Raw genomic sequence first — 23,211 nt, 5'->3', positions numbered from 1 at the left:
TGTCCCCCCTTGAAACTCCTCACTGTCAGGTGAAAAGAAGTGGCTGGCGACTCCACATGTATCCGAGGAGACATGTGGTAGTCGGCAGCCCTCCCCAGATCGGCAGGGGGGGTGGTGGTAATTGGGCAGATACAATTGGGGAGAAGAGGGGGGGAGCAAAAAGAAAAGAAAACACACACACACGCACACACATACACATACACAAAGAAACAATAAGAAAATTTAAAAAAGCACAATTCCATTTACCCGACGCTTGAAATGCCTGATTATACGATCATCAGCCTTAGATATCTATGAAAAGATGTTTCCTTATAAGGGCCAAGATGTTAATTTTTCCGGATTCAAAAACAAACCAAATCATATTTTGTAGGCACTCTTTTTCAACCACAACTGGTCTGTATCGGCCCACTTGTTGCAGCTGTGCTCAGCAGAGTTCTGACCTTGGGGACAATGACACCATCTTGCCATGACCACCAACAGAACTTGTGTCCCTTTTCAGATTAAATGGTTGTTGGTTTCAAAGTTTGATGACCCTGCTTGATGACGCTGCTTCATTCCTCAGGCCATATTCAAGGGTGAAATGTAGGTAAACATATTTATGGCAGCTGCACAGAACTGTCAATTGACCAAAGGAAGACAGTCAGGGAAAGGGAAATAATAGAAACAGACAGAGATCCCATGACAAACAAAGGGTATCCAAAGACAAATAAAAGACTAAAGAGGTAGTGAAAGTTTCATCATATTTGGTCTTTTATCTGAGTGAGGTATTGAAAAGGTGTGCCTGGAGGAAGAGGATGTTTGGGGACTGTGAGGCTGCCAAAGTTGAACACAGAGAGGAAGGACAGAGCAGAGGTCTGCTGGTGACCTTAGCACGCACACCACGGCACTGCTATTGTCCCCCAAACTACTCTACAGATAGATAAAGGACTACATAAATAACCAGCAGACAAGAGAGGCTGTTTTTTAACCCTATCCTTTTTTCTTTTTTTGAAGAGCCGACGCCTTTTTTACACTGAAGCAAATGGGGAGTGGTTGCGATGCAAGCAAGAAAGCAACAACTCTGGAAAAGAACTGTGCCAAACTTTTGACAGAATGGAAAAGTTGGTTGTCATAGTTTACTGTTGTTATTTGGTTTAAGGTTCCATTTGTTGAGATTTATTGTATTTCCCCAAAACTTGTATCATTAAGAGCACATCATGTAAGTATTGTTTGGTGATAGCAGTGTCTACTTGGCCTAGGCAAAAAGTGCATGCCATGGAACCAGAGGTTTCATATCAACACCACATGTCGCTTATACTCAGTATGAACACAAATGAGTCAGAATCTTTCTAACCCATGAACTCTATGAATCTAGATATGGACACCTAAGGGAATGGTACCCAAACACATAGTTATTGAATTCCCTGTCAAACAGTGACAAAACCACCGGAGGAGATGATTGAGGGTTTGTTTGGAGCATGGTTGCCCTAGAAAGGGAACACAGAGCCCAACAAAGGGTCAAAGGTTACCTTGTTATGGAATGTTTACCAAAGACAGAGATGCTGAGGGTTGCTTTAGGGCCCCGTCAAGATGCATGAAATCTTAAATCTCTGCTAAACTGAACAGTCAGTGTCTGTGCCTTATATACCAGGCGGGCATTTAGGGGATTTTGACTGTGCCTGTCTTGCGGGTGGGAACTCTCACAGCTCTTACCGACGGTGATTGTACTGTTGTTTCCGAAACTAACATTCACTTGAAGGGTGGACAGGGGTCAGTGTCGGTCAGGCCTCCGCCCAGCCTTCTGACTTGGCACATCCTGTGTAGTCACAGGCCACTAAAAATAGGGAACCACATAACAGAGGCGAAAATGACTGTCACACATGGTATACCATGATGAAATTTTATAACAAAATTTCTCTAATGAAATTTGATTGTACACTGCTACTTTAATTTCTAACAATGCTTATATCAATAACACAAATTAAACTGCTATTTTTACCGCTACTACCACTACTACTGCTTCTGCTGCTGCTATGACCACTGCCTCTAGAAATAATAGGAATGCTAACAAGTCTACTAACGAGAGTAATAAAACAATAACGTAATAATAATAACAGTAACAATAATAATACCGCTTAGGGATGGGACCATATAGGACTTTATCACGGATCGCGATAAAAAACACTCCCCAAAAAGTTGATGGTGGTGAATTTCCATTATCAGGATAATCATATCATGATTATTCTGACATAAGTCACTTGAAAAAAACTCTCTCTCTCTCTCTCTCTCTCTCTCTCTCTCTCTCTCTCTCTCTCTCTCTCTCTCTCTCTCTCTCTCTCTCTCTCTCTCTCTGTTGCATGCTGGGACACCGCATAAACACCATTTATGCTCGTGTTTTTGTGACACATCTACTGCAAACAGATTGAGTGTTTGGTGCATAGTTTGGACTGTACTCTGTTTCTAACTTCAGAGATTTTTTTTCCTCCCTTTTTTCCATCTGTCTTTTCTGCATGATCAGGTAAGTGTTTCTTCTGTCCGTCCATCCATCATGGGATCCTGATAGTCCCGCTGGAGCCCAGTGTGACGGTAGAAGAGGTTTGGTTGGCCATAAGAGAGCAAGTTGTCATAGTGATTACCTACTAGGTGTTGCCGAGAGTCTCCTGTCCTTGTTCATTTTTCACTAAAAAGGATGTTCACTAAAACTAGGTTAAAACCTAGTATATGGCTGGACCCAGTAGTGTACCATGGGGTTTCAGTCAGGGCCTTCATTAATGAACTTCTTCCCCCACTCACACACACAAATTTCTGGTATGGGTGCCGATACATTGCCACGTACAAAATATACTATCCCGCACTATACACACCTGACCCAACGCATACTGCCTGGTGAAGATAACAAACAAGTTTCGGGAAATTAAAAAAAATTCAATAAACTATAGCCACAATAGTATCAGTGCAGCGCCTTAAATTCAGTAAGAAAAATGTACACACCAATCTGGAGTTGAAATTTCACCTCATGGCAGCCTTCTCGCAAAATTCATCTAGAAATTTAGTCCGTTTGGGAGAACGTGTAAAAAAATGCAGAAATCCTACCAGATTTGCAAAAAAAAAACAAAACAAAACAAAAACCCAAAAAAAACAAAAACAAAAACAAAAAACAAACAAAATAAAACAACACAAAAAAGACCTAAAAACGAAGTAGATCGGCAACAAGATCGTCAGTAGCTGTGAATGCGGCGGCCATTGTGCTTAGTTCGCTCACAACCCGCCAAAGGCTCAATCTCAAAGTTGATGACGACACCGGGGGCTAGAATCAATACACCGCAGGGCCCTGGGGCATTCTGTCACTACACATAAAAATTTGATTGGCTTGATATGGTTACTCAACTTTTTAATCAGTTTTCAGCATACTGGTGCCGATTTTCAAGAACAAGGGTGATGTGCAGAACTGTAACAACTACAGAGGTATAAAGTTATCAGCCACAGCATGAAGATATGGGAAAGAGTAATAGAAGCTAGGTTAAGAGGAGAGGTGACGATTAGCGAGCAGCAGTATGGTTTCATGCCACGGGAGGACACCACAGATGCAATGTTTGCTTTTAGAATGTTGATGGAGAAGTATAGAGAAGGCCAGAAGGAGTTACATTGTGTCTTTGTAGAGTTAGAAAAAGCATATGACAGGGTGCCGAGAGAGGAGGTGTGGTATTGTATGAGGAAGTCAGGAGTTGCAGAGAAGTATGTAGGAGTGGTGCAGGATACGTATGAGGGAAGTGTGACAATGGTGAGGTGTGCGGTTGGAATGACAGATGGGTTCAAGGTGGAGGTGGGATTACATCAAGGATCGGCTCTGAGCTCTTTCTTGTTTGCAATGGTGATGGACAGGTTGACGGACGAGATCAGGCAGGAGTCTCCATGGACTATGATGTTCGCAGATGACATTGTGATCTGTCGCAAGAGTAGGGTGCAGGTTGAGGAGAGCCTGGAGAGGTGGAGGTATGCACTGGAGAGAAGAGGAATGAAAGTCAGTGGGAGCAAGACGGAATACATATGCGTGAATGAGAGGGGGGACAATGGAATGGTCAGGATGCAAGGAGTAGAGGTGATGAAGGCATATAAGTTTAAATACTTGGGGTCAACTGTCTAAAGTAACGGGAAGTACAGAAGAGAGGTGAAGAAGAGAGTGCAGGCAGGGTGGAATGGGTGGAGAAGAGTGTCAGGAGTGATTTGCGATAGAAGGGTACCAGCAAGAGTTAAATGGCAGTTTTACAAGATGGTTGTGAGACCAGCTATGTTATATGGTTTGGAGACAGTGACACTGACGAAGAGACAGGAGGTGGAGCTGGAGGTGGCAGAGTTGAAGATGCTAAGATTTTCACTGGGAGTGATGAAGAAGGACAGCATTAGGAACGATTATATTAGAGGGACCGCTCAAGTTGGATGGTTTGGAGACAAAGCAAGAGAGGCAAGATTGAGATGGCTTGGACATGTGTGGAGGAGAGATGCTGGGTATATTGGGAGAAGGATGCTGAATATGGAGCTGCCAGGGAAGAGGAAAAGAGGAAGGCCAAAGAGGAGGTTTATGGATGTGGTGAGGGAAGACATGCAGGTGGCTGGTGTGACAGAGGAAGATGCAGAAGACAGGAAGAAATGGAAACGGATGATCCGCTGTGGCGACCCCTAACAGGAGCAGCCGAAAGTAGTAGTAGTAGTACATGAAATAATTACCTGGCTACAATCACTGCTGCCATAATTACTGGAAAGTCTGGTCATGACACCCCTTATAGAGGCGCTTCAGTTACCACCAACTCTCTGTAGATGCTAATAATTTTCACTCTAACTGCATGTGGGTATTAGCGCCTGTGTTTGTGAATTTGACTTTTTTTTTGCAATGAGGCTTTTCAGTAGTATCCATGAGCAGGAATATATTATGTTTGAACCACTGCACTGTTTCGAGGCCAAATAGGGAAACTCCCACTTCCGTGTTTACCAGTGACATTGTTGGTCAGCCAACCAATCATGTAACATCAGTGATGTCATTGGTCACCGCTAGCTGGAACCGCTCTTGGTCACCTGATCCAGTGACCATATCCTGTCAAATTTATCACTCAGTCAGTCAGTCAGTCAGTCAGGGACATCTGCATTTGTAGGGCTGGCCCCGCTGGCCGGTCCAGCCAAAAGTATGGGTCCTATCTGTGATACAATAAAAATATTTGTTTAAAAAAATATAAGGTAACGTTATTCAAGTATCTTTTAGTGCCATTTTGAGAGTTTCACACATATTTTGATGATTATTGGGATAATATCATGAATTGCAGTTATTTTGGCCAGGATAATCATGACGTGAAATTTTCATATCGTCCCACCCCTACTGCTGCTACAGTGGAAACACTTGTAATGATCACATTTATGAGGATCAACTGCTTATACTGATCAAAAGTCACCCCACAGACTCATTCCTATAAAAATGAACAATGATTTATTTCGAACATGTAAATAAGCAGGAAATAACATACAGGTAAGCCATTGTCAATAATCTGAAGTGATCAACAAATCCACACATCAAACTCAGCGAACAAATCTCCATATGCATCAGATTATTTGGTACATGTTCAAAAAGGAGTAGGAGGAAGTGTACACTTATTTTCTAGTTATGGTGATCAAACAGTCTGCTTGGCAAGATCATTTTAAGTCTTTCATACATTGGGAAATTGAAAAAAAAACTATTTTAAAACCAAGGTAATTCAGATGATCTAATGTTCAAATATTTGATTATTTTATCACTTTCTCCCATGATACTGAATGACGCCACCTCAGCTCTGAAAATCCAAATATTCTCCTCTGAAATCACCAGATAACCCAAAATGGCATGGGATTACTTTCCTTTTTAGGTCTCAACCTAATGGTATTAAAATGTACTTTAGGTAACAGTATGCAATGTTACTGTTATGTATAGTCCTTTTTTTTAAAACTTCTTTTTGAAGCGTTAAAGCAGCTGAAACTGTACAAAAGCTGGCAGTAGGCCACTGTCTTCTCAGTCATTTAAATCGAGTAAAACAGATAAGATGTCTGTTTCATTACATTATATTTATTTAATAAGTGTACACATATCAATTAGATGGTCATCTGGAAAATAAATGAATAACTAAAAATGAAAAAAACTCAAATTCCCTTAAAGTGATCAACCACTTGTAGCGATCGCATTGGCCTGCAAAGATATGATCACTGTAAGTTTCCGCTGTTGTACTACTACTACTACTACAACCATAATTACTAATACTACCTACTATTACCTCTACTACTATAACACCAAATACTACTACTACTAAATAGCGCAAGGGAGAGAGGGGGGCAATTTGTGTACTGATGGCAAAAAAACAAAACAAAAAAAACCCCAGATCAAAACCAATAAAAAGATCGGCCACCTGTTGCAACACAACAATGCTAGGATCATATGTGGATATCCGCCTCAGCACTGCATTATATGACACCTGCTACACTAAGTAAGTAACAGAAACCTACTAACAAAAATACTGCGGGTAAAGAATTGCAGTCCGGCATGGGAAAAACACCTGCTGTGGCACAACATCCTCTAACAGCTAAGCCCACACTGAGGGCAAGAAAAACAGCCACCTGCTCAGGACGCTGCCTGAGGTTAACAATAGCCCCCGGCTAGAGCAGTGCAGAGCCAAGAATCTGTCCAGTGTAGCAAGTACGTATGTGTCACACACCATGCAAACGTCCACTTAGGACAAGTCAACCAAGCCACATGCCACCGCTTTGTACTCATCAGGGGTACATAAAGGAGGGAAAAGTGTGATTATGAGCTTGATGCGGAAACAGTCAAGGGTTGGATTTGTGTGTGGGGAAGTTTACAAACATTACAAGCTTGCATGTGGGTGATATTTAACAAACAGTTACTCAACACTAGCAGAATTTCTGTGTGTGCCTGCTTGTCTGACTGAGACAGTAATCACGACCAGTGTAACCTCATGTTTGCCTAGTACTCTCACACGAGCAGTCAAAGAGTTAATGGAATTCAGACTCATACTGGTGAACACTTGACGATCTAGCCATACAACCCCCATCAACAAATACACACACACACACACACACACACACACACACACACACACACACACACACACACACACACACACACACACACACACACACACACACACACACACACACAGGAGATCCACTATCAACCAGACATATAACAGATGAGGGGTATATGAATATATACACTACCGTTCAAAAGTTTGGGATCACCCAAACAATTTTGTGTTTTCCATGAAAAGTCACACTTATTCACCACCATATGTTGTGAAATGAATAGAAAATAGAGTCAAGACATTGACAAGGTTAGAAATAATGATTTGTATTTGAAATAAGATTTTTTTTACATCAAACTTTGCTTTTGTCAAAGAATCCTCAATTTGCAGCAATTACAGCATTGCAGACCTTTGGCATTCTAGCTGTTAATTTGTTGAGGTAATCTGGAGAAATTGCACCCCACGCTTCCAGAAGCAGCTCCCACAAGTTGGATTGGTTGGATGGGCACTTCTTGCGTACCATACGGTCAAGCTGCTCCCACAACAGCTCAATGGGGTTCAGATCTGGTGACTGCGCTGGCCACTCCATTACCGATAGAATACCAGCTGCCTGCTTCTGCTCTAAATAGTTCTTGCACAATTTGGAGGTGTGTTTAGGGTCATTGTCCTGTTGTAGGATGAAATTGGCTCCAATCAAGCGCTGTCCACTGGGTATGGCATGGCGTTGCAAAATGGAGTGATAGCCTTCCTTATTCAGAATCCCTTTTACCCTGTACAAATCTCCCACCTTACCAGCACCAAAGCAACCCCAGACCATCACATTACCTCCACCATGCTTAACAGATGGCGTCAGGCATTCTTCCAGCATCTTTTCATTTGTTCTGCGTCTCACAAACGTTCTTCTTTGTGATCCAAACACCTCAAACTTGGATTCATCCGTCCACAACACTTTTTTCCAGTCTTCCTCTGTCCAATGTCTGTGTTCTTTTGCCCATCTTAATCTTTTTCTTTTATTGGTCAGTCTCAGATATGGCTTTTTCTTTGCCACTCTGCCCTGAAGCCCAGAATCCCGCAGCCGCCTCTTCACTGTAGATGTTGACACTGGTGTTTTGCGGGTACTATTTAATGAAGATGCCAGTTGGGGACCTGTGAGGCGTCTGTTTCTCAAACTAGAGACTCTAATGTACTTATCTTCTTGCTCAGTTGTGCAACGCGGCCTCCCACTTCTTTTTCTACTCTGGTTAGAGCCTGTTTGTGCTGTCCTCTGAAGGGAGTAGTACACACCGGTGTAGGAAATCTTCAATTTCTTAGCAATTTCTCGCATGGAATAGCCTTCATTTCTAAGAACAAGAATAGACTGTCGAGTTTCAGATGAAAGTTCTCTTTTTCTGGCCATTTTGAGCGTTTAATTGACCCCACAAATGTGATGCTCCAGAAACTCAATCTGCTCAAAGGAAGGTCAGTTTTGTAGCTTCTGTAACGAGCTAAACTGTTTTCAGATGTGTGAACATGATTGCACAAGGGTTTTCTAATCATCAATTAGCCTTCTGAGCCAATGAGCAAATACATTGTACCATTAGAACACTGGAGTGATAGTTGCTTGAAATGGGCCTCTATACACCTATGTAGATATTGCACCAAAAACCAGACATTTGCAGCTAGAATAGTCATTTACCACATTAGCAATGTATAGAGTGTATTTCTTTAAAGTTAAGACTAGTTTAAAGTTATCTTCATTGAAAAGTACAGTGCTTTTCCTTCAAAAATATGGACATTTCAATGTGATCCCAAACTTTTGAACGGTAGTGTATGTGTGTGTGTGTGTGTGTGTGTGTATGTATATATATATACATATTACTACTTTATTAATCCCCGTGGGGAAATTCTTTCTCTGCATTTAACTCATCCTAACTGTGTAGCAGTGGGCAGCCACCGTGCAGCACCCGGACACCAACTCCAGTTTTTTTCCCATTGCCTGGGTCAGGGACACAGACAGGAGTATTAACCCTAACATGCATGTTTCTTTGATGGTGGGGGAAACTGGAGCACCCAGAGAAAACCCACCGCAGACACAGGGAGAACATGCAAACTCCACACACAGGATGACCCCCCCCTCGATTTTCCAAGGTTGGACAACACCGGGGTTTGAACCCAGGACTTTCTTGCTGTGAGGCAACAGCGCTAACCACTGGGCCACTGTGCCACCCTGGTTTTTTTTTTTAAATTTTTTTTTATAAACAATGTTTTAGTTCCCTTTCATTAAACCATATATATCTTCCTATACATTCCAAGAACCAAAGTGAAAAACTTCCAACCAAATATGAATAGATAAATGAATGCCTTTGCCAATGGGACTGTTTCACTTCCCAACTGGAGCTGAGTTTAGACTTAAACACTTAAACAATCTGGGATGTCACTTTTCTTTGTTCTTCATTTATCAAATCCATTTTTGTATAAGGACTATGACTGCTGGGATAGGCTCCAGCATCCCCATGACCCTGAGAGCATGATAAGCAGTTTGGATAATGGATGGATGGACTATAAACTATCATTTTAAGCACAATGCCTTGGAATTCTCACCAATTATGATCACAATTCAATAGATAGTTTTGTGTTCATCTAGCCTTAGCTTGTTCCTACCTGCTTCTGTGGTAAACAGTACCGTGTGTGTCAAACACATAGCAAACAATAGAGACTTGTAAAACATACATGTTATGGTTTGGCATGGATGATTATAAATGAGGAAGTTGTTGTGTTAGAACGTCTCCTCCTCAACAAGGATATTCACCATTGTTTGACCATCAGCTGATAGGGATTTAATGTAATACCTGCTGCCAGCACTCAATTTAAGCGGCAAGGCAAAATGGAGTGCACCCATTGAAAACTCGAGTGTGCACAATGGATCTCGGTCATTGTCATTCTTGTGCCGCTTAAACACTTTTGGGGAGTAACTAGTTACATGTTGCTCCGTCACGTTACGTAATTAAATTACAAAATAAATGTAACTGTAATCCATTAGTTACTGAGATAAAACATGTAATTAAATTACAGTTACTAATCAAAATGTTCGTGATTACAAGTGGGTTACACCCGAATATATTATTTTTAGTAAAAATTTTATATGCCGAATATAACATTCATTCTGTTGTTTTGCATCTTTTTGCTGTGCAAGAATTCCTTCTTTTGGCATATTTCTGGAAAACATGGGTCAGAACTTTGAAGAACTTTTAATAAAAGTTCGACAGTAATCAGTGTTGAGTACTGTTGTGAGGTTTACACTGCCTGGTATAAATTTATGTTTTTTAGGACTTTTCAGCTTTATTGCCCAATTTAAAATGCAATAAGTACACTACTTTAATGACATAATTAAAATAATTATATTATTCATTACATTTTAACAGGGTAACTAGTAATCTGTAACAAATTACATTTCAAAAGTAACCTATGCTACAAAAAGTATTACTGTGCTCCATAGGCAACAGTAGGCATTGCATGTCATTTTCTCACTAAGCTCAGAAAAACTGAATGTTAACCAAGTTTCAATGTTTTGATTCATTGAGCCAATCTCGCTCAATAACTTTTTTAAACATGGAAATTAAACCAATTTTGGTTACTCAGCACTACTTTTGGTGACCTACCTATTGCACACTTAACTAATTACACTTGACATGACGTGCACTTCTGGATAGGATTTCATTACAAGTCAGTGCTCTAAGATCCCTGTAGGTTGACAAATGAATATAGCTGCTATTTGCTGATTGTGTTTGTAAGTTAGGGTGGCACGGTGGCACAGTGGTTAGCATGGTCGCCTCACAGCAAGAAGGTCCTGGGTTTGAGCCCCGGGGTAGGCCAATCTTTGGGGTCATCCCAGGTCATCCTCTGTGTGGAGTTTGCATGTTCTCCCCATGTCTGCGTGGGTTTCCTCTGGGTGCTCTGGTTTCCTCCCACAGTCCAAAGACATAAAGGTCAGGTGAATCGGCCGTACTAAATTGACCTTAGAGGGGTGTGTGTGTGTGTGTGTGTGTGTGTGTGTGTGTGTGTGTGTGTGTGTGTGTGTGTACACCCTGTGATGGCCTTGTGGCCTGTCCAGGTTGTCTCCCCACCTGCCGCTCAGTGACTGCTGGGATAGGCTTTAGCATCCCCGCTACCCTGAGCGCAGGATAAGCGGTTTGGATAATGAATGAATGGATGGATGTTTGTAAATTACTTTTGGATGACAGCATATGCTACATAAGAAAATGTAGCTTTAATGGATTCTATTACAAAGTGAGATTGCACAGACATTGTGAGGGCTCAAGAGAAAAAAAAATGCCACGTTGGAAATAGTTCATGAGAATATGCTTAGTTCAGGAATACCATACCACTTTCCATGGTAGTTAACAACGCAAATGGCTAATCTGTCATTTCAGGAAATGGCAGCTGAAATGTTGCACATATAAGGCTGCCAACCAGTGTGCTGGTCAAACTGATAGAAATCTCAGGACTGGGGAGTGAACGTTTATCTACTTCTCATGCCGGCTCGTTTTCAGCTGAAATATAAAAGTTTTTAAATAAATTCAAATTTATTCTCAAACCTGCTGCATTTACTATATGCATCCACACTTATTTTACTTCCATCATTCCAGAGAACCATTTTGTCTAATGAAATAGAGTAAGTGGGTGTCACAACACGCTGAGTCTGAAAAGATGTGGTCCCGATCAACTACCAAGCACTAAAAACCCTCTGCATTAAGTCATCATGTCTTTGGCTTCAATCAGTCACCCTACATCATGTCTTTGGCTCCAATCAATCACCCTACTGTGCATAATGGAGAAAAAATTGTAGGCCGCTATAATGGCCTACAATTTGTTCTCCATTATGCACAGTAGGAGTGATGTTTACACAAGTTTAGAGAATTTTCTAGCTAACCTAAGTAATAGAGGTTAATGAATGGCAGTTGATTTGCTATGGGCCTCATACATTGAAGACTTTCGAATGTGGGGCATTCATCCCTTAAGGCAATTATCAAGAGAGATATCACCTACTTTTGAGGCAGCAGAGAAGTTGTGGCTTGCAGAACACCAAAACAATGTGAAGAAGGAATTGATAGAGATAACAGAAGAATGTGGGATGCCCCTAACATGGCAATTTTGATGTCTTCACAACTCAAAGTTGAGTTCTACCTATATAATAGGATTGTTTCTCAAAAGAAACATCTCATTCAACTTTTTGTGGGCACAACAGAGATCAAGGTCTCAACATTTTTGAAGATTCCCGTGAAAAAAAGTGTTCCACAACTAACTGTCAAACAACCTGCCTCCTTGTTCAATTTGTGCCCTTCTCTACTCTGAAGAAAATGAGACAGTAGAGCTGAAAAAGTCATTAAGCGAGTGAGGGATTTGAAGACTTAAGATACTCTTGGGCCGCTCCTCCTAACCTATCCTTTCACACTGCAGACCCCACTTATGACCCCTGTGTTGGGGTAAAGGGGATCTAGAGCCCTGGAACCAGCTAATTATAGAGTTTAACATCTGCTTGGCTAAGCCCCAACTGCTGGGGGAACATTCCTTCAATTCACAGTCAATATAAGTGTGTGCGTGTGCATGTGTCTATCAATCAAACTTCATTCAAGTCAGTGTTTATGTCTTTCGTAGTCTTAAATATTAGGCTCTTAAAAGAGCCTGGAGGTCTCTCTACATCTGGCTCTAAGCCAATCATGCACATGAATTGCTGTGAAAACCTTGGTACCGGTTGATTATTTGAGCATCTGGGGGGTTGAGCTGTCCGTTTCTAGCTCAGCTATGTCAGCTGTCCCCTAATGGCTAAGGGCTGATAGACCAGCTGATCAACTTTTCATCGAAAATCCTACCGGAGGACTGGATTCAAAGAAAGACAAAGTGTTTTTGTCTGTTTGTTATGGGTTTTGTGTTTGTGCATCAATTGATAACTTCTCCTGACTTACCCCACTCTTAGGTTTGGCTCCCAGCGCTGGTGGAGGTTCAGAGCTGGAGATCATAGTAACAGGAACATTATGTTGATGTGGAGGGTAAGTATCTAGAGAGGCTTCGACCCCCAGTATAGATCCCAAATCCATGTCCTACACAGATAAAGGAAAGAGCTGACTGCTGGACCAATATTTGAATTTTGTGGAGAGGTACGGTGCTTTACAAATACTAAAGTAGTGTTTTTCAATTGCTAATAAGGAAAAAGCTCAACGATATATTTTTGAAGTTTTAAAAAAAGGTTAAGTAATTTCAAACTTAATAGCTGAAAGTACTAAGGGTGTGTGTGTGTGTGTGTGTGTGTGTGTTTGTTTTTTTTGTTTTAGAAACTACTGCCCAAACAGTGAGGCAAAAAACTGGTGCTTACCAAAAGTTGTCGTCTGTGCGGAGTTGGGGTGCTGTCCATGGAGGAAGTAGCGCTGAGGGCATTCTCAATCTCCTGGTCCAACTGGTCGAGTTTCATCAGCAGCAGAACCATGGAGTCCAGACGAGAATTCTCATGCTAGACATAAAGATAAGACCAGGCGAACACAATTTCCTCGGTTAACACAATCTGTAAAACAAGGATGTTTTTCGATAAGGCAAAACTTTCAGCACATTCTACATTTTATGAGGCTTTGGAATAACAAAGTATCTTATTGATAATACATTTTATTGATCATTGTAAGGAAATGTGTCTTTTCAATTCAGTCAGATTGGAGTACAGGTTCTACTACATATATCAGGGTGCCTGGAGTCGGTAGAGCTTTTAATATGTTGCTCAAGGGCATTTCGGCAGGGCAGTCGCTTGCAACCGTGGAGGGTTGAATTGGGGTCTTAAGATGTTCCCCCAATTTAGTATGGAATAATAATGCCCAAAAGTATAGTACTATGTTACACTGTGATCTGAATTGGAAATAATGATATGTTGCTACAGTAAGTTATTTAAAGCACTTAAAGTAAAGAACAGAATATTGAATATTGTTATTCCTTCTATCATAATCCTAAACTTAATTGATCCTTTGAAAGGGTAACTTAAAATTAGCAAGGTAAACCTATAATCATCACCTAGCTTCTTTGTCCTCTTAACTCTGAACTCTTTGCTTAAGAAACAAATGAAATGCAGCTTTGCCATATTTTTATGACTTCTCTCTCATGCTTTTAATGGAAGCAGTAAAGCTTGTCTTTCCACAAACACCAAGATTTCATCAGCCATGGCGAAGAGAGGAAGCTGGCAACAGCCCACAGTGATATTCATCACTTCTGTTCACTAGTTACAGAGCAACATGCTGGGTTAGACTACTGCCAAAGGAACTGAAGAGGCACTTAGTTCTCTTTCAGAGACAAATCTTTATTCGATGATCATTCGAACCACACTCCAGTAGTGCTCCTCCTTCATACATTTTACTCTTCTGTGCCCTTTTTCCTTCCATTCATCATTACTCCACTTATAGTTTTTTGTTTTTGTGATTATTTAATCATTAGCTTTCATTGCTGACATAGCCCGTTTGCCCTCATCTTGCTTTGCTCAGGCCCCAATGCCTGCAGTAACAAGTCTTACACTGACCTCAACTGGTGCATCTCTGCAAAGACCATCTACGTACCATCCACTAATCTTTGAGATTACTTACAGTTACTTATGTCTCTGCATGCTTCCCCTCAAAAACATTTAATTCAAGGACAAATGTATGCCTGACTTTTATCTTGTTTTATCTTATCCCGGTTTTTTTTCTTCTGATGCTTCTTTTCCATTACTTTCTGCCTGTCATCAAATGCTGTGGGTGGGTGGGGTCCACACCACAAGGCCTTCTTCCAAAGGGAGCCCCGGAATGACATAAAAAAAAAACTTGCTTATTAGTCCCAAACACACACTGCAACAATCTGCACTAACAAGCTTCTACTAATACTTTGAGAGTGACTTCATAGGAAACTAAACACTGTGATTCTGTCAGTTTTTTTTTTTTTTAGTTTTTTTCCCCCAAGTTTAAATTAGTGTGAATATTTCTCTGCTTTCTGTCTCTACCTAGGTGTCCAACAAGTTGTGCATGTGGAGCATAACTTGGGCACTGGCAAGAATACCTGAAAACACGTCATGTTTTAACTAAAAATGGCATTTAGTTGGGCTAATTCATTGAATTTTAGAAACGTTTATAAGGGGTGTGCACAATTTATTTGGCAGATGTCTACATGTGGCTGAGCTATGACTAATGCTAATGTGTCTATGGCTGGCAGGGTTATGAATGCAAGATGGAATCTGCAATGTGATAAACACACCCTGGCCTCAGCACCATGGCTGATTCCTGACTCCAATCTCAATAACATCTTGTGACTCGTGCTTACATTTATTTTCTAGTTAGTGCCCAATTAGCCTGTCAAAAAACTGTTTCTATTGGATTTGCTGAGAGAGCAGAGAGACATGGAGGCTATGCGTGTCATGGAAATGTGTCTCATACTGATATTTCCCTTGGCATTCCCAGCAAGTAGCAGCACTCATCACCATGCTGTGCCTTCTTAGCAAAGATGTCAATGCAACATTGTGTCAAAATTAAACAATGGCACTTTCATTAAGCCTGGTTTGAATGAACAAAAGCAGCTTGGTTGAAATGGCAATAACAGCCACGAAACAACAGAATGACAACCAAGTGCAACTGCAGTGTCCCAACACCTCGGAAGGGCAATGTTTTCCAGAAGCATTACAGTCATTTTGGTGTTCTCAGAGAGTCTCTTTTCTCTTGCCCATCTTTTGGAGGTTTCTGTTACATTCCTCCCCACTTCCTGTTTTTTCAATGGGAGACAATTCCCACAGTGTTTGAGTGCTCCCTCTTCCTCACTAGCCCTCTCTCACACTGTGGCTTGCATCCGGTCCCATCCGACCTGTGCACTGAACTCTCCACTTTCTCTTAACTTGCACAGTGTTTTAAAATTATTCAAAATGTTACATCCACCCATGGCATATTCAGGTTTATACAGGTATTTCACTACTGAATTGAGACAGAGGGAAAGACTGGGAAAGAGGGAGAGACTGACGGAGGGAGAGAGAGCAGGGGAAGAGAGAAACCAATGTAGCAAGGACAGGAAGTATTGGACGAGTAGACATACCTTGGACCGATTAAGAAGCCATGCAGAATCAGATATTGGAGAAATTCCATTGCTTTTAAACATGTATTCGCTCCAATCAAAATATAGCCTTAAGCTGATAACTGCCAGTAATCGGGGCAATGGTTTGCATGCAAACATATTGGGTGATGTTGCCAAGTTGTCTGGTGACAGATAAAAGACATCTTAGTCAATTAGGCAGTGAGGTCAAGATAAGGCCTTGTTGGTAAAACAAATAAACAGTGTTACAAAGCCCACTATCAGGTCCATCTCTCTCTGCAAGCCATATGGGTTCATTTAACAAGCTTATCCCACAACGACATGGTCCCCTAGGGACATAATCATGAGTTACAATGGATTTATCCTGTGCTTTGCACAAAATCTCAATGGTGAAACAGCTGCAGTTCACTGTTGCTAATGTCCTAAAAACAGAGTTGTGTAAAACTGTTCATTTTAGGGCTTTAACGCCCTCATCTATGAGTTGAATGAACTGTTGGCAATAATACTGTTAGTCTTTATGGCTTTATCTCTTTCTATCTGCAATCCTGTCTAAAACCTAAACTTGGTTTAATCAGTCTATTTACGAATGGATGTATTGAACTGATGCATCAGTATAAACATGGATTTCATTCTTCAACACCATGAGATATTGCAATAACGGCTCCAGCAGTACTCGGAGTACTCGGACTTGGAGTGTCATGAAGGGACCCTCTCCAAAGTATATTCTCTAAGTGAACTTGCTGCATGCAACATGAAAATACATGAAACCTTGAGGCTGTGTCTTTGCCTGAGGAGAAAATGCAGTGCCATTTGGTGGATGTCTTGGCACCCTCCACTTTGAACCTTTCTTTCCAGTTCCACAATCCAGGTTTTGAGGACATTTTAATGCAAGGGTTTAAGTAATCCCTAATGTTGAAGTTAGAGCTGGTTTTAATAAATATGGCACCTCAGTGATCCAGCACTCCAGTCGAATAAGCCCTTCTACCTTTTGCAGCGGGTTGTGTGTCATCACCATCAGTTTTGGCCAAGAGGACCTCCAAAATTTCCATTCAAACATTTAGTGAATTTTAAAAATAGTGCAATGCTGATGAATGAATCTACCCTGAGATAATGCAACTCTGAGAACCACAGATATTACCAAAGGATGCTAAAATGTATTTAGCTATACAGGTGTAGTTACACACATTACATCAATCAATATCTACAGCAATGGACAAAATTTAAGGAATATATTTTATCTGTCCTTTAGTTACTTCTCTGAAATTTAGTTCATGGGGAACTGTAAGAGTTACTGTTTACATGTAATCTTAAACCCCTATAAAGTACCACAAGCATTAACTTTACTCAACATGGTGCCGTTAGTGTTGGGCCAGCTCCTGCCCAAACAACATGCTTGCTAAATGGGCCCAGGGGTGGTAAATAATGCGTCATCTGCTGTCATTCTCAAAGGGTTGATATTACAATGAATATTGCAGTAAACATTGTGTCGGTTCTTTGACTATTGTTTTGTTCTGAAGTCACTAATTTATTGTCAGGTTTATTGTCATTATTGTCAGGTTTTTTGGCAAATCACTGCACTTAACAAATTAGTAAGTTAGCTAAAGTATGTAAATAGTATTAGATATTTGATTCAGGTAGTTATTTTGATTTTTCACACTGAGGATGATTAAGCTTCCCAGGCCAGTGTCATTCTGAAATGTGAGATTTCAAACCCTCCTACACACACAGAATCCATGCCCTTATAGGACCTTGTTTTGCAATGAGGTTGGGAAAGAGTAAAACATTTTACAGAACCCGACCAGTTGAAGGTCTGTAAGCATGTGAGAGTGAAGTCATTGTTTTCCAAGAGGCGTGCCAGAGAATGGGGCAAAAGCTATTTGTGAGCTGTGTCCTGCAAGCGGCAGTTAATATAACAAAGGAACTACATTTGATGTGTTTCAGTGACAAGACTACATGATTACTAAGCACGTGTTAAGACAGACAGCACCAACACAAATGATCACGATGACGACAAAAATTACTTCACCAAAATGCATGGGACTGCTTATCAAAGATCCCTCAGAACTTCTAAAGAAACTCTGGCTCTTTCTCCACCAGCCTTCTTTTTCACATCAAAACAGCTGAACCAGTCATTTCTCTTAAATCCTATTTGATAACTCACTTCTGCAGGCTTGCTTTCACAGTTACCTAGCTTATTTGATCTATTAGTTTTGTTGCTTGCTTTAACATTTGTAAAGCATTTGTTTTCTTTGTTTCTTGAAAGGTGCACTATAAATACATTTTGCTCTTTTCATTATTAGTACCTGACCTCACAGTCATAACATACTGTTCCTCATATACGTCTCAAACATAGAGTCAAATATATACCGTTTAGCTCATGAACTAAAGCAACCCATTTATTGATTTCCATACATTCATCCTTACCTTTTTCACACGCAGTTTCACTGTAATGCTCTCATTTTGATCTCCAAGGTCACTTGTCCCATCTAAATCTGGATTGGCGTGAGTTTCATTGTAAATAAATGTCTGTGCTGCCTCCTCCTTCAGTTCCAGTTTAGATGATGTGGCTCCTGGTCTTTGGTGTTCCTTCTGACCATCTTCCAGAAGAGAGGCAGATGACTCACCTGAGTAACAAGCGGCTTGGTGGCCATCATGTCTCTCTAGCGAGAGCTCATCATTGACGTCTGGAGCGCACGATGGCTTCTTTTGGTTCTGTTGTTTAGTGAAATTATTTTCATGGGCAACACTGTAGACATGAAGCACTGAAGTGTGGGCACAATCCGAGGTACTGTGATTTTGTGTCTGCAGTAGAAGGCCATCATCAGCCTCAGAGAGGTTCACCTCATGAATGGTGTCTAATATTGAACAGCCATTTTCTAGCAGTCCCTGGCAACTTGTGGTTAGAACATCAGAAGAACTCAAGTCTGTGGACATTTTACTTCCATTAATATTTTCCATGGGCTGACTTATAAAAGTTTGCAGTCCCATATTTTGGCCATTATACTGTACAGTGTTTGTAAACTCTTGTATTTGGTCCAGTTCAGAATTTCCAATATCAATTTCCTGGGAAGAGCATTGACTTTCGAGCCACATGCCAGACAATGACGTTGCCTCATAAGTTCTTTTTTCTGATGCCATCTTGTTATTTCTTGTATGAGCCCTTTCCTCTCCTTGGACCTGGTTTATCACTGGCATGTCAGCATTGTTTTGATCTAATACTGGCTGTTTGGATTCTTCATCTCCCTGATTCAGCAACTCAACACTGCGCTGATGATCTTGCTTGATGTCCTGTGAGTCAAGGTTTGATTCCTTATTTTCATTTAGTGTTTTGGTGTCATTTAATTCTCCAAACTCATCAGCAGGATCCGCCCTCCTACATTCAATTTCTCCATTGTTATGTTCCTCTTCCACCATGACGGTAACAGTCAGCTCCACCACATTGTTAGTCTTTGACATTACACCATCGTTCTTCATCAAGTTAAAGGAGCAGTCCACTGCACCAGCAGGTAAGGTTCCGCTTGTCTCACCATGTCCTGTGGTGGAAATTTCGTTTTGTGCAAGGACTGTGTGAGGCTCTAGTTGAGTTGGTATGGCCTCGGAGGGCTCCAGAGAGCTACTGTGACCATCTCTAGGGCTCTCCATTGTTCCTTGTGACTTTGGACACTTGCCAGACTGTTTACCAGTGGAGTCTGACAGTGGAGGCCCATTGTCTGGATAGATAGAGGTGCATTGTTCTTTGCCAGACATATGCACACTGGTAAAAACGTTATCATCATCAAATATGTCATTATTCTTGCTACTCTCTGTACCATCCTTACTTTTACTGTCAATAGTTTTGGCAATATTTCTGCTGCTATAATCTGTAGAAGCTATATTTACATGAGATGTGCCACCATTTGAGCAACAGTGAGAGTCTTCAGAGTCTTGGAGATGTCCAGATTGAGATGACCTTAGAAGGTGTTCGTCATCCAAAGCCACTTGTGAACCATCTACTGACTTCTCCTGAAAATCCAGCATCACTTTTGCGTTGCCTCCCACTATTTCCAAATGTTTTGATTCTACAGAAGTTGTCCACTCCAATGCCTGAGCCAGGTCATATGTGGGTAGTTGGTGACAGCACTCTGGCATAGAGAAACATCTTGTCCGTTGGCCTTGCTTTGAACTCCCTGAGCCCATCCAAGACCCCTCAGTACCAACACCATGGCAGCAGACCAGATCCAGGTCATCATAGCTATACTGCAATCCTGACCGATGGGTAACATGCTCCTCCCAACTTCGTTTCCGTATAGCTACTGGCATGATGGATACCCAGTGCTATTCCATAGAGTCCTGTTTCAGACCAGACACAAATGGAGAAGCAGATCTGCTGATTTTCCTGTGAGACAGGAGAAAAGAGAAGAGAAGAGAGTGATGTTAAATAGTCACTTAATGTTCTCAAACATCCCAAGTTATGTGTTTAACTGAATTTGCAGATGATAATCTGGTGAGTAATGTCACAGTTTGAAGTAAACAGCTGGAGGAGTTCTGAGTGGAAGATTAAAAGGGGCGTAATCATGTTCCATTTGTGTTACCCTGAAAGTGTAAACTCAGCTGGGTCTGTATAAGCTGACATGATTCCCAGTTGTACCGAGCTGGCATGGGAAACCAACGATATTTCAAGCAGAGCTTTTAGGATTTCATGTTACAAAATAACTAGTTACATTTGATGACTTCTCCGAAATAGTAGAATATTTTGTTTTGCCTTTAAGTCTCGGTAAAATCCACAGAGTGGCGATTGTTAAAAAAACATTAGGATGATAAAAAGATACAAGATCACTTGTTTGTCAGCTTTTTTACACCTTGTAATCGTTCTCAGACCAGTTTGAAATGTTTATCCTATAACCCACCTCACATCTCATACATTAAACACTAACTGTCCCAAATAACTTGGGTTATTTAACTCAGTAAGTCAATTACATTCTGTAAAGCAGATACCCACACTCTCACTAAAAATCTAGAAGCCTCAACGAAGAACTTGCTGCCAAAAAAACAATGCAAAAATAGTTATCTCTATGGCAAGACTGTCTAAAAAGTGGGTCCAGCGCATGATCGAAACAAAATAGGTTAACAAAGCAACTTTTGCTATAGATTCCCTTTGCAACTCCACACTAGCAATGCACCCTGGCTGGTAATTCACAGAAACAGAGGAACACACAGATTCTGTGAAAGTGAAGGCTGGCAGGGATGCATAGTATATGTTATGCCAACTGCTGGGCCTCTGCTAAGGTAACACAAAAAAGATGGTTATAAACATGAGAAAATCTTATGAACATGAATCTGTAAATTCTATATCAGATCAAATGATTGGAATCTACACTTGTCCTTCCTCAAAGTATAAATTTTTGTCTTTAGGATAAAACAAAATAATTTCGATTCATGAACACCTTGGTTATAAACACAAGTTTGTAACCAGTTTAAAAATTCTGAAAGATTTTATAAAATAACCCCTTCTGACAGACTTAATAATTGTTGTTAATGCCAGACAATCATTTGTAATGGAAAAAATGAGGACATGTTCCCCTTTGTCTTCATCTGTTCTTTCTCCTTACAAATGACAAATAATCGTTTGAGATTCTTGCCAAATATTGTTATCCATGAATCATCCATATAGTTCACCATGAAAGCAAGCAACTGTATTATTACACCATGGCTCTATAGTCTATACAAATAATTCAAGTAATTCACGACATCACAAGAGACTGTACTTCAAGAGTTAAAGGCAGAGACCAATTGACAAAATAGATAAATGAATAAAATGGACATGTTCTGTGCATATGTGAGTAGAATGGATAAACTTCCAAAAGTAAGATTTTATTTATTATTTATTTTTGTTTGGTTTCATTTTGCACCGTCCCTTTCCTCTGGACCACAGCTGGATGGCATAATCTGCCATCTGCACCCTCTAATATGAACTTGCACCTGGTTATTGAGCAAGTTAGAAAGGGCTCAGAGGATGTCCAAAATCAAATGATCCTTCATCTTGCCTTTGACCTGACCAAAAAAAAAAATATATATCATTCCCACTACATTTGTCATAATTCATTGCAGCATTAACAGTTTACTTAATGTGAATATTCCAAAAGGTTCAATCCATCTGAATAATTAGAAGAAAAACACTGCATAACAAAAATCCAGAAGCCCGCTTGCCATTCCAGGACTAGAAAAAAAGGCCCACAGCTTTGCCACTGAGACGTTAAGCAAGTTACCTTTTTCCATTCATGTCAAAGCAATCCATCCACTTATGGGATTCATGAGTCCACTCCCATCTTGTTGACTTGACACTTATTTTCCATGATCGCTAACCTTACTCTCAGTTAGCGTGTTTTTGACAGTTTTTGAATCCTCATAAGTTGCAGTGAGCCCGACTGCCGAAGAATGGACAGAGAGATGCCCTCAAAGGCAGGCAGTAAGCCGGGAAACAGTGAGGCGTCCATACAAAGCTTCCATCTTGATCACATTAAGATTTTTGCTGACACTGAATGCCTGGAGTTGGGGTGGCGTAAGAGGGGCCGGGTTTTCTTTCCTCCACTCCACCCCTGTTCTCCTCGGTTCTGTTCCCTCCTCATCAGCCCTGTTGGCTTTGACAGAGTCTGAATCACATCCTAAGAGCCCCCTTCCCCCGTCTCACTGCTCCCAGACTCACCAGGCACACCACACTCATCTGTTCAACTCCACCCTTTTCTGCTTTACGCCTTCCTTTTTCGCTGCTTCAGATTCTTCCTCAATCCCCTTACTCTCTCAATGTCGTCCTTTCTCTTTTCCTCTCCACAGCCTGGACACACTCTCTCTCGCCGTCTCTTTCTCTATTCCTTAGCTCACTATCCCAGCAAGCCAGAAAAGGCTCTCCCCAGTTGGTTTTGATTAGTAACAGACGTGTTATTTTGGCCACATGCCAAGTAAGATTGCTGTAATGTTTTGGCATTTATATCTGAGACAAGCTTTTTTGTTTTGTTTTGGGTTTTTTTTTAAATATGTCGTCTTGTAAGTCTACATGAAATTTTTAAGTAAATACATGCCTCTTAGGAAAACATGCAAAAAGGACACATACAGACATTTTTGAAGAAAACTGTTCTCACTAAAA

At 40.9% G+C, this 23,211-nt stretch overlaps 1 protein-coding gene across 2 annotated transcripts in view; it reads right to left on the bottom strand.

Annotated features, from left to right (window-relative positions):
• dlc1 (DLC1 Rho GTPase activating protein) overlaps positions 1-22,795 on the bottom strand; it is a 122,727-nt gene extending 99,932 nt beyond the window's left edge. The window contains exons 1-4 of one of the 2 annotated variants that reach the window (XM_056280979.1): positions 22,337-22,795; positions 18,516-20,466; positions 13,384-13,518; positions 12,977-13,111 (exon numbers count right to left, since the gene is read on the bottom strand). In XM_056280979.1, the coding sequence (XP_056136954.1) occupies positions 12,977-13,111; positions 13,384-13,518; positions 18,516-20,390 (2,145 nt within the window). In that variant the 5' untranslated portion in view covers positions 20,391-20,466; positions 22,337-22,795. The remainder of the gene's footprint in view (positions 1-12,976; positions 13,112-13,383; positions 13,519-18,515; positions 20,467-22,336) is intronic. The other variant, XM_056280980.1, reaches the window with a different exon arrangement.
• Between the last annotated feature and the right edge of the window lie 416 nt (positions 22,796-23,211).

Source organism: Lampris incognitus, chromosome 5 (genome assembly GCF_029633865.1).
Source record: "Lampris incognitus isolate fLamInc1 chromosome 5, fLamInc1.hap2, whole genome shotgun sequence".
Classification (NCBI taxonomy): domain Eukaryota; kingdom Metazoa; phylum Chordata; class Actinopteri; order Lampriformes; family Lampridae; genus Lampris; species Lampris incognitus.
Note: the sequence above shows the minus strand (reverse complement) of the source record. Positions and strands in the feature narration are given on the sequence as shown.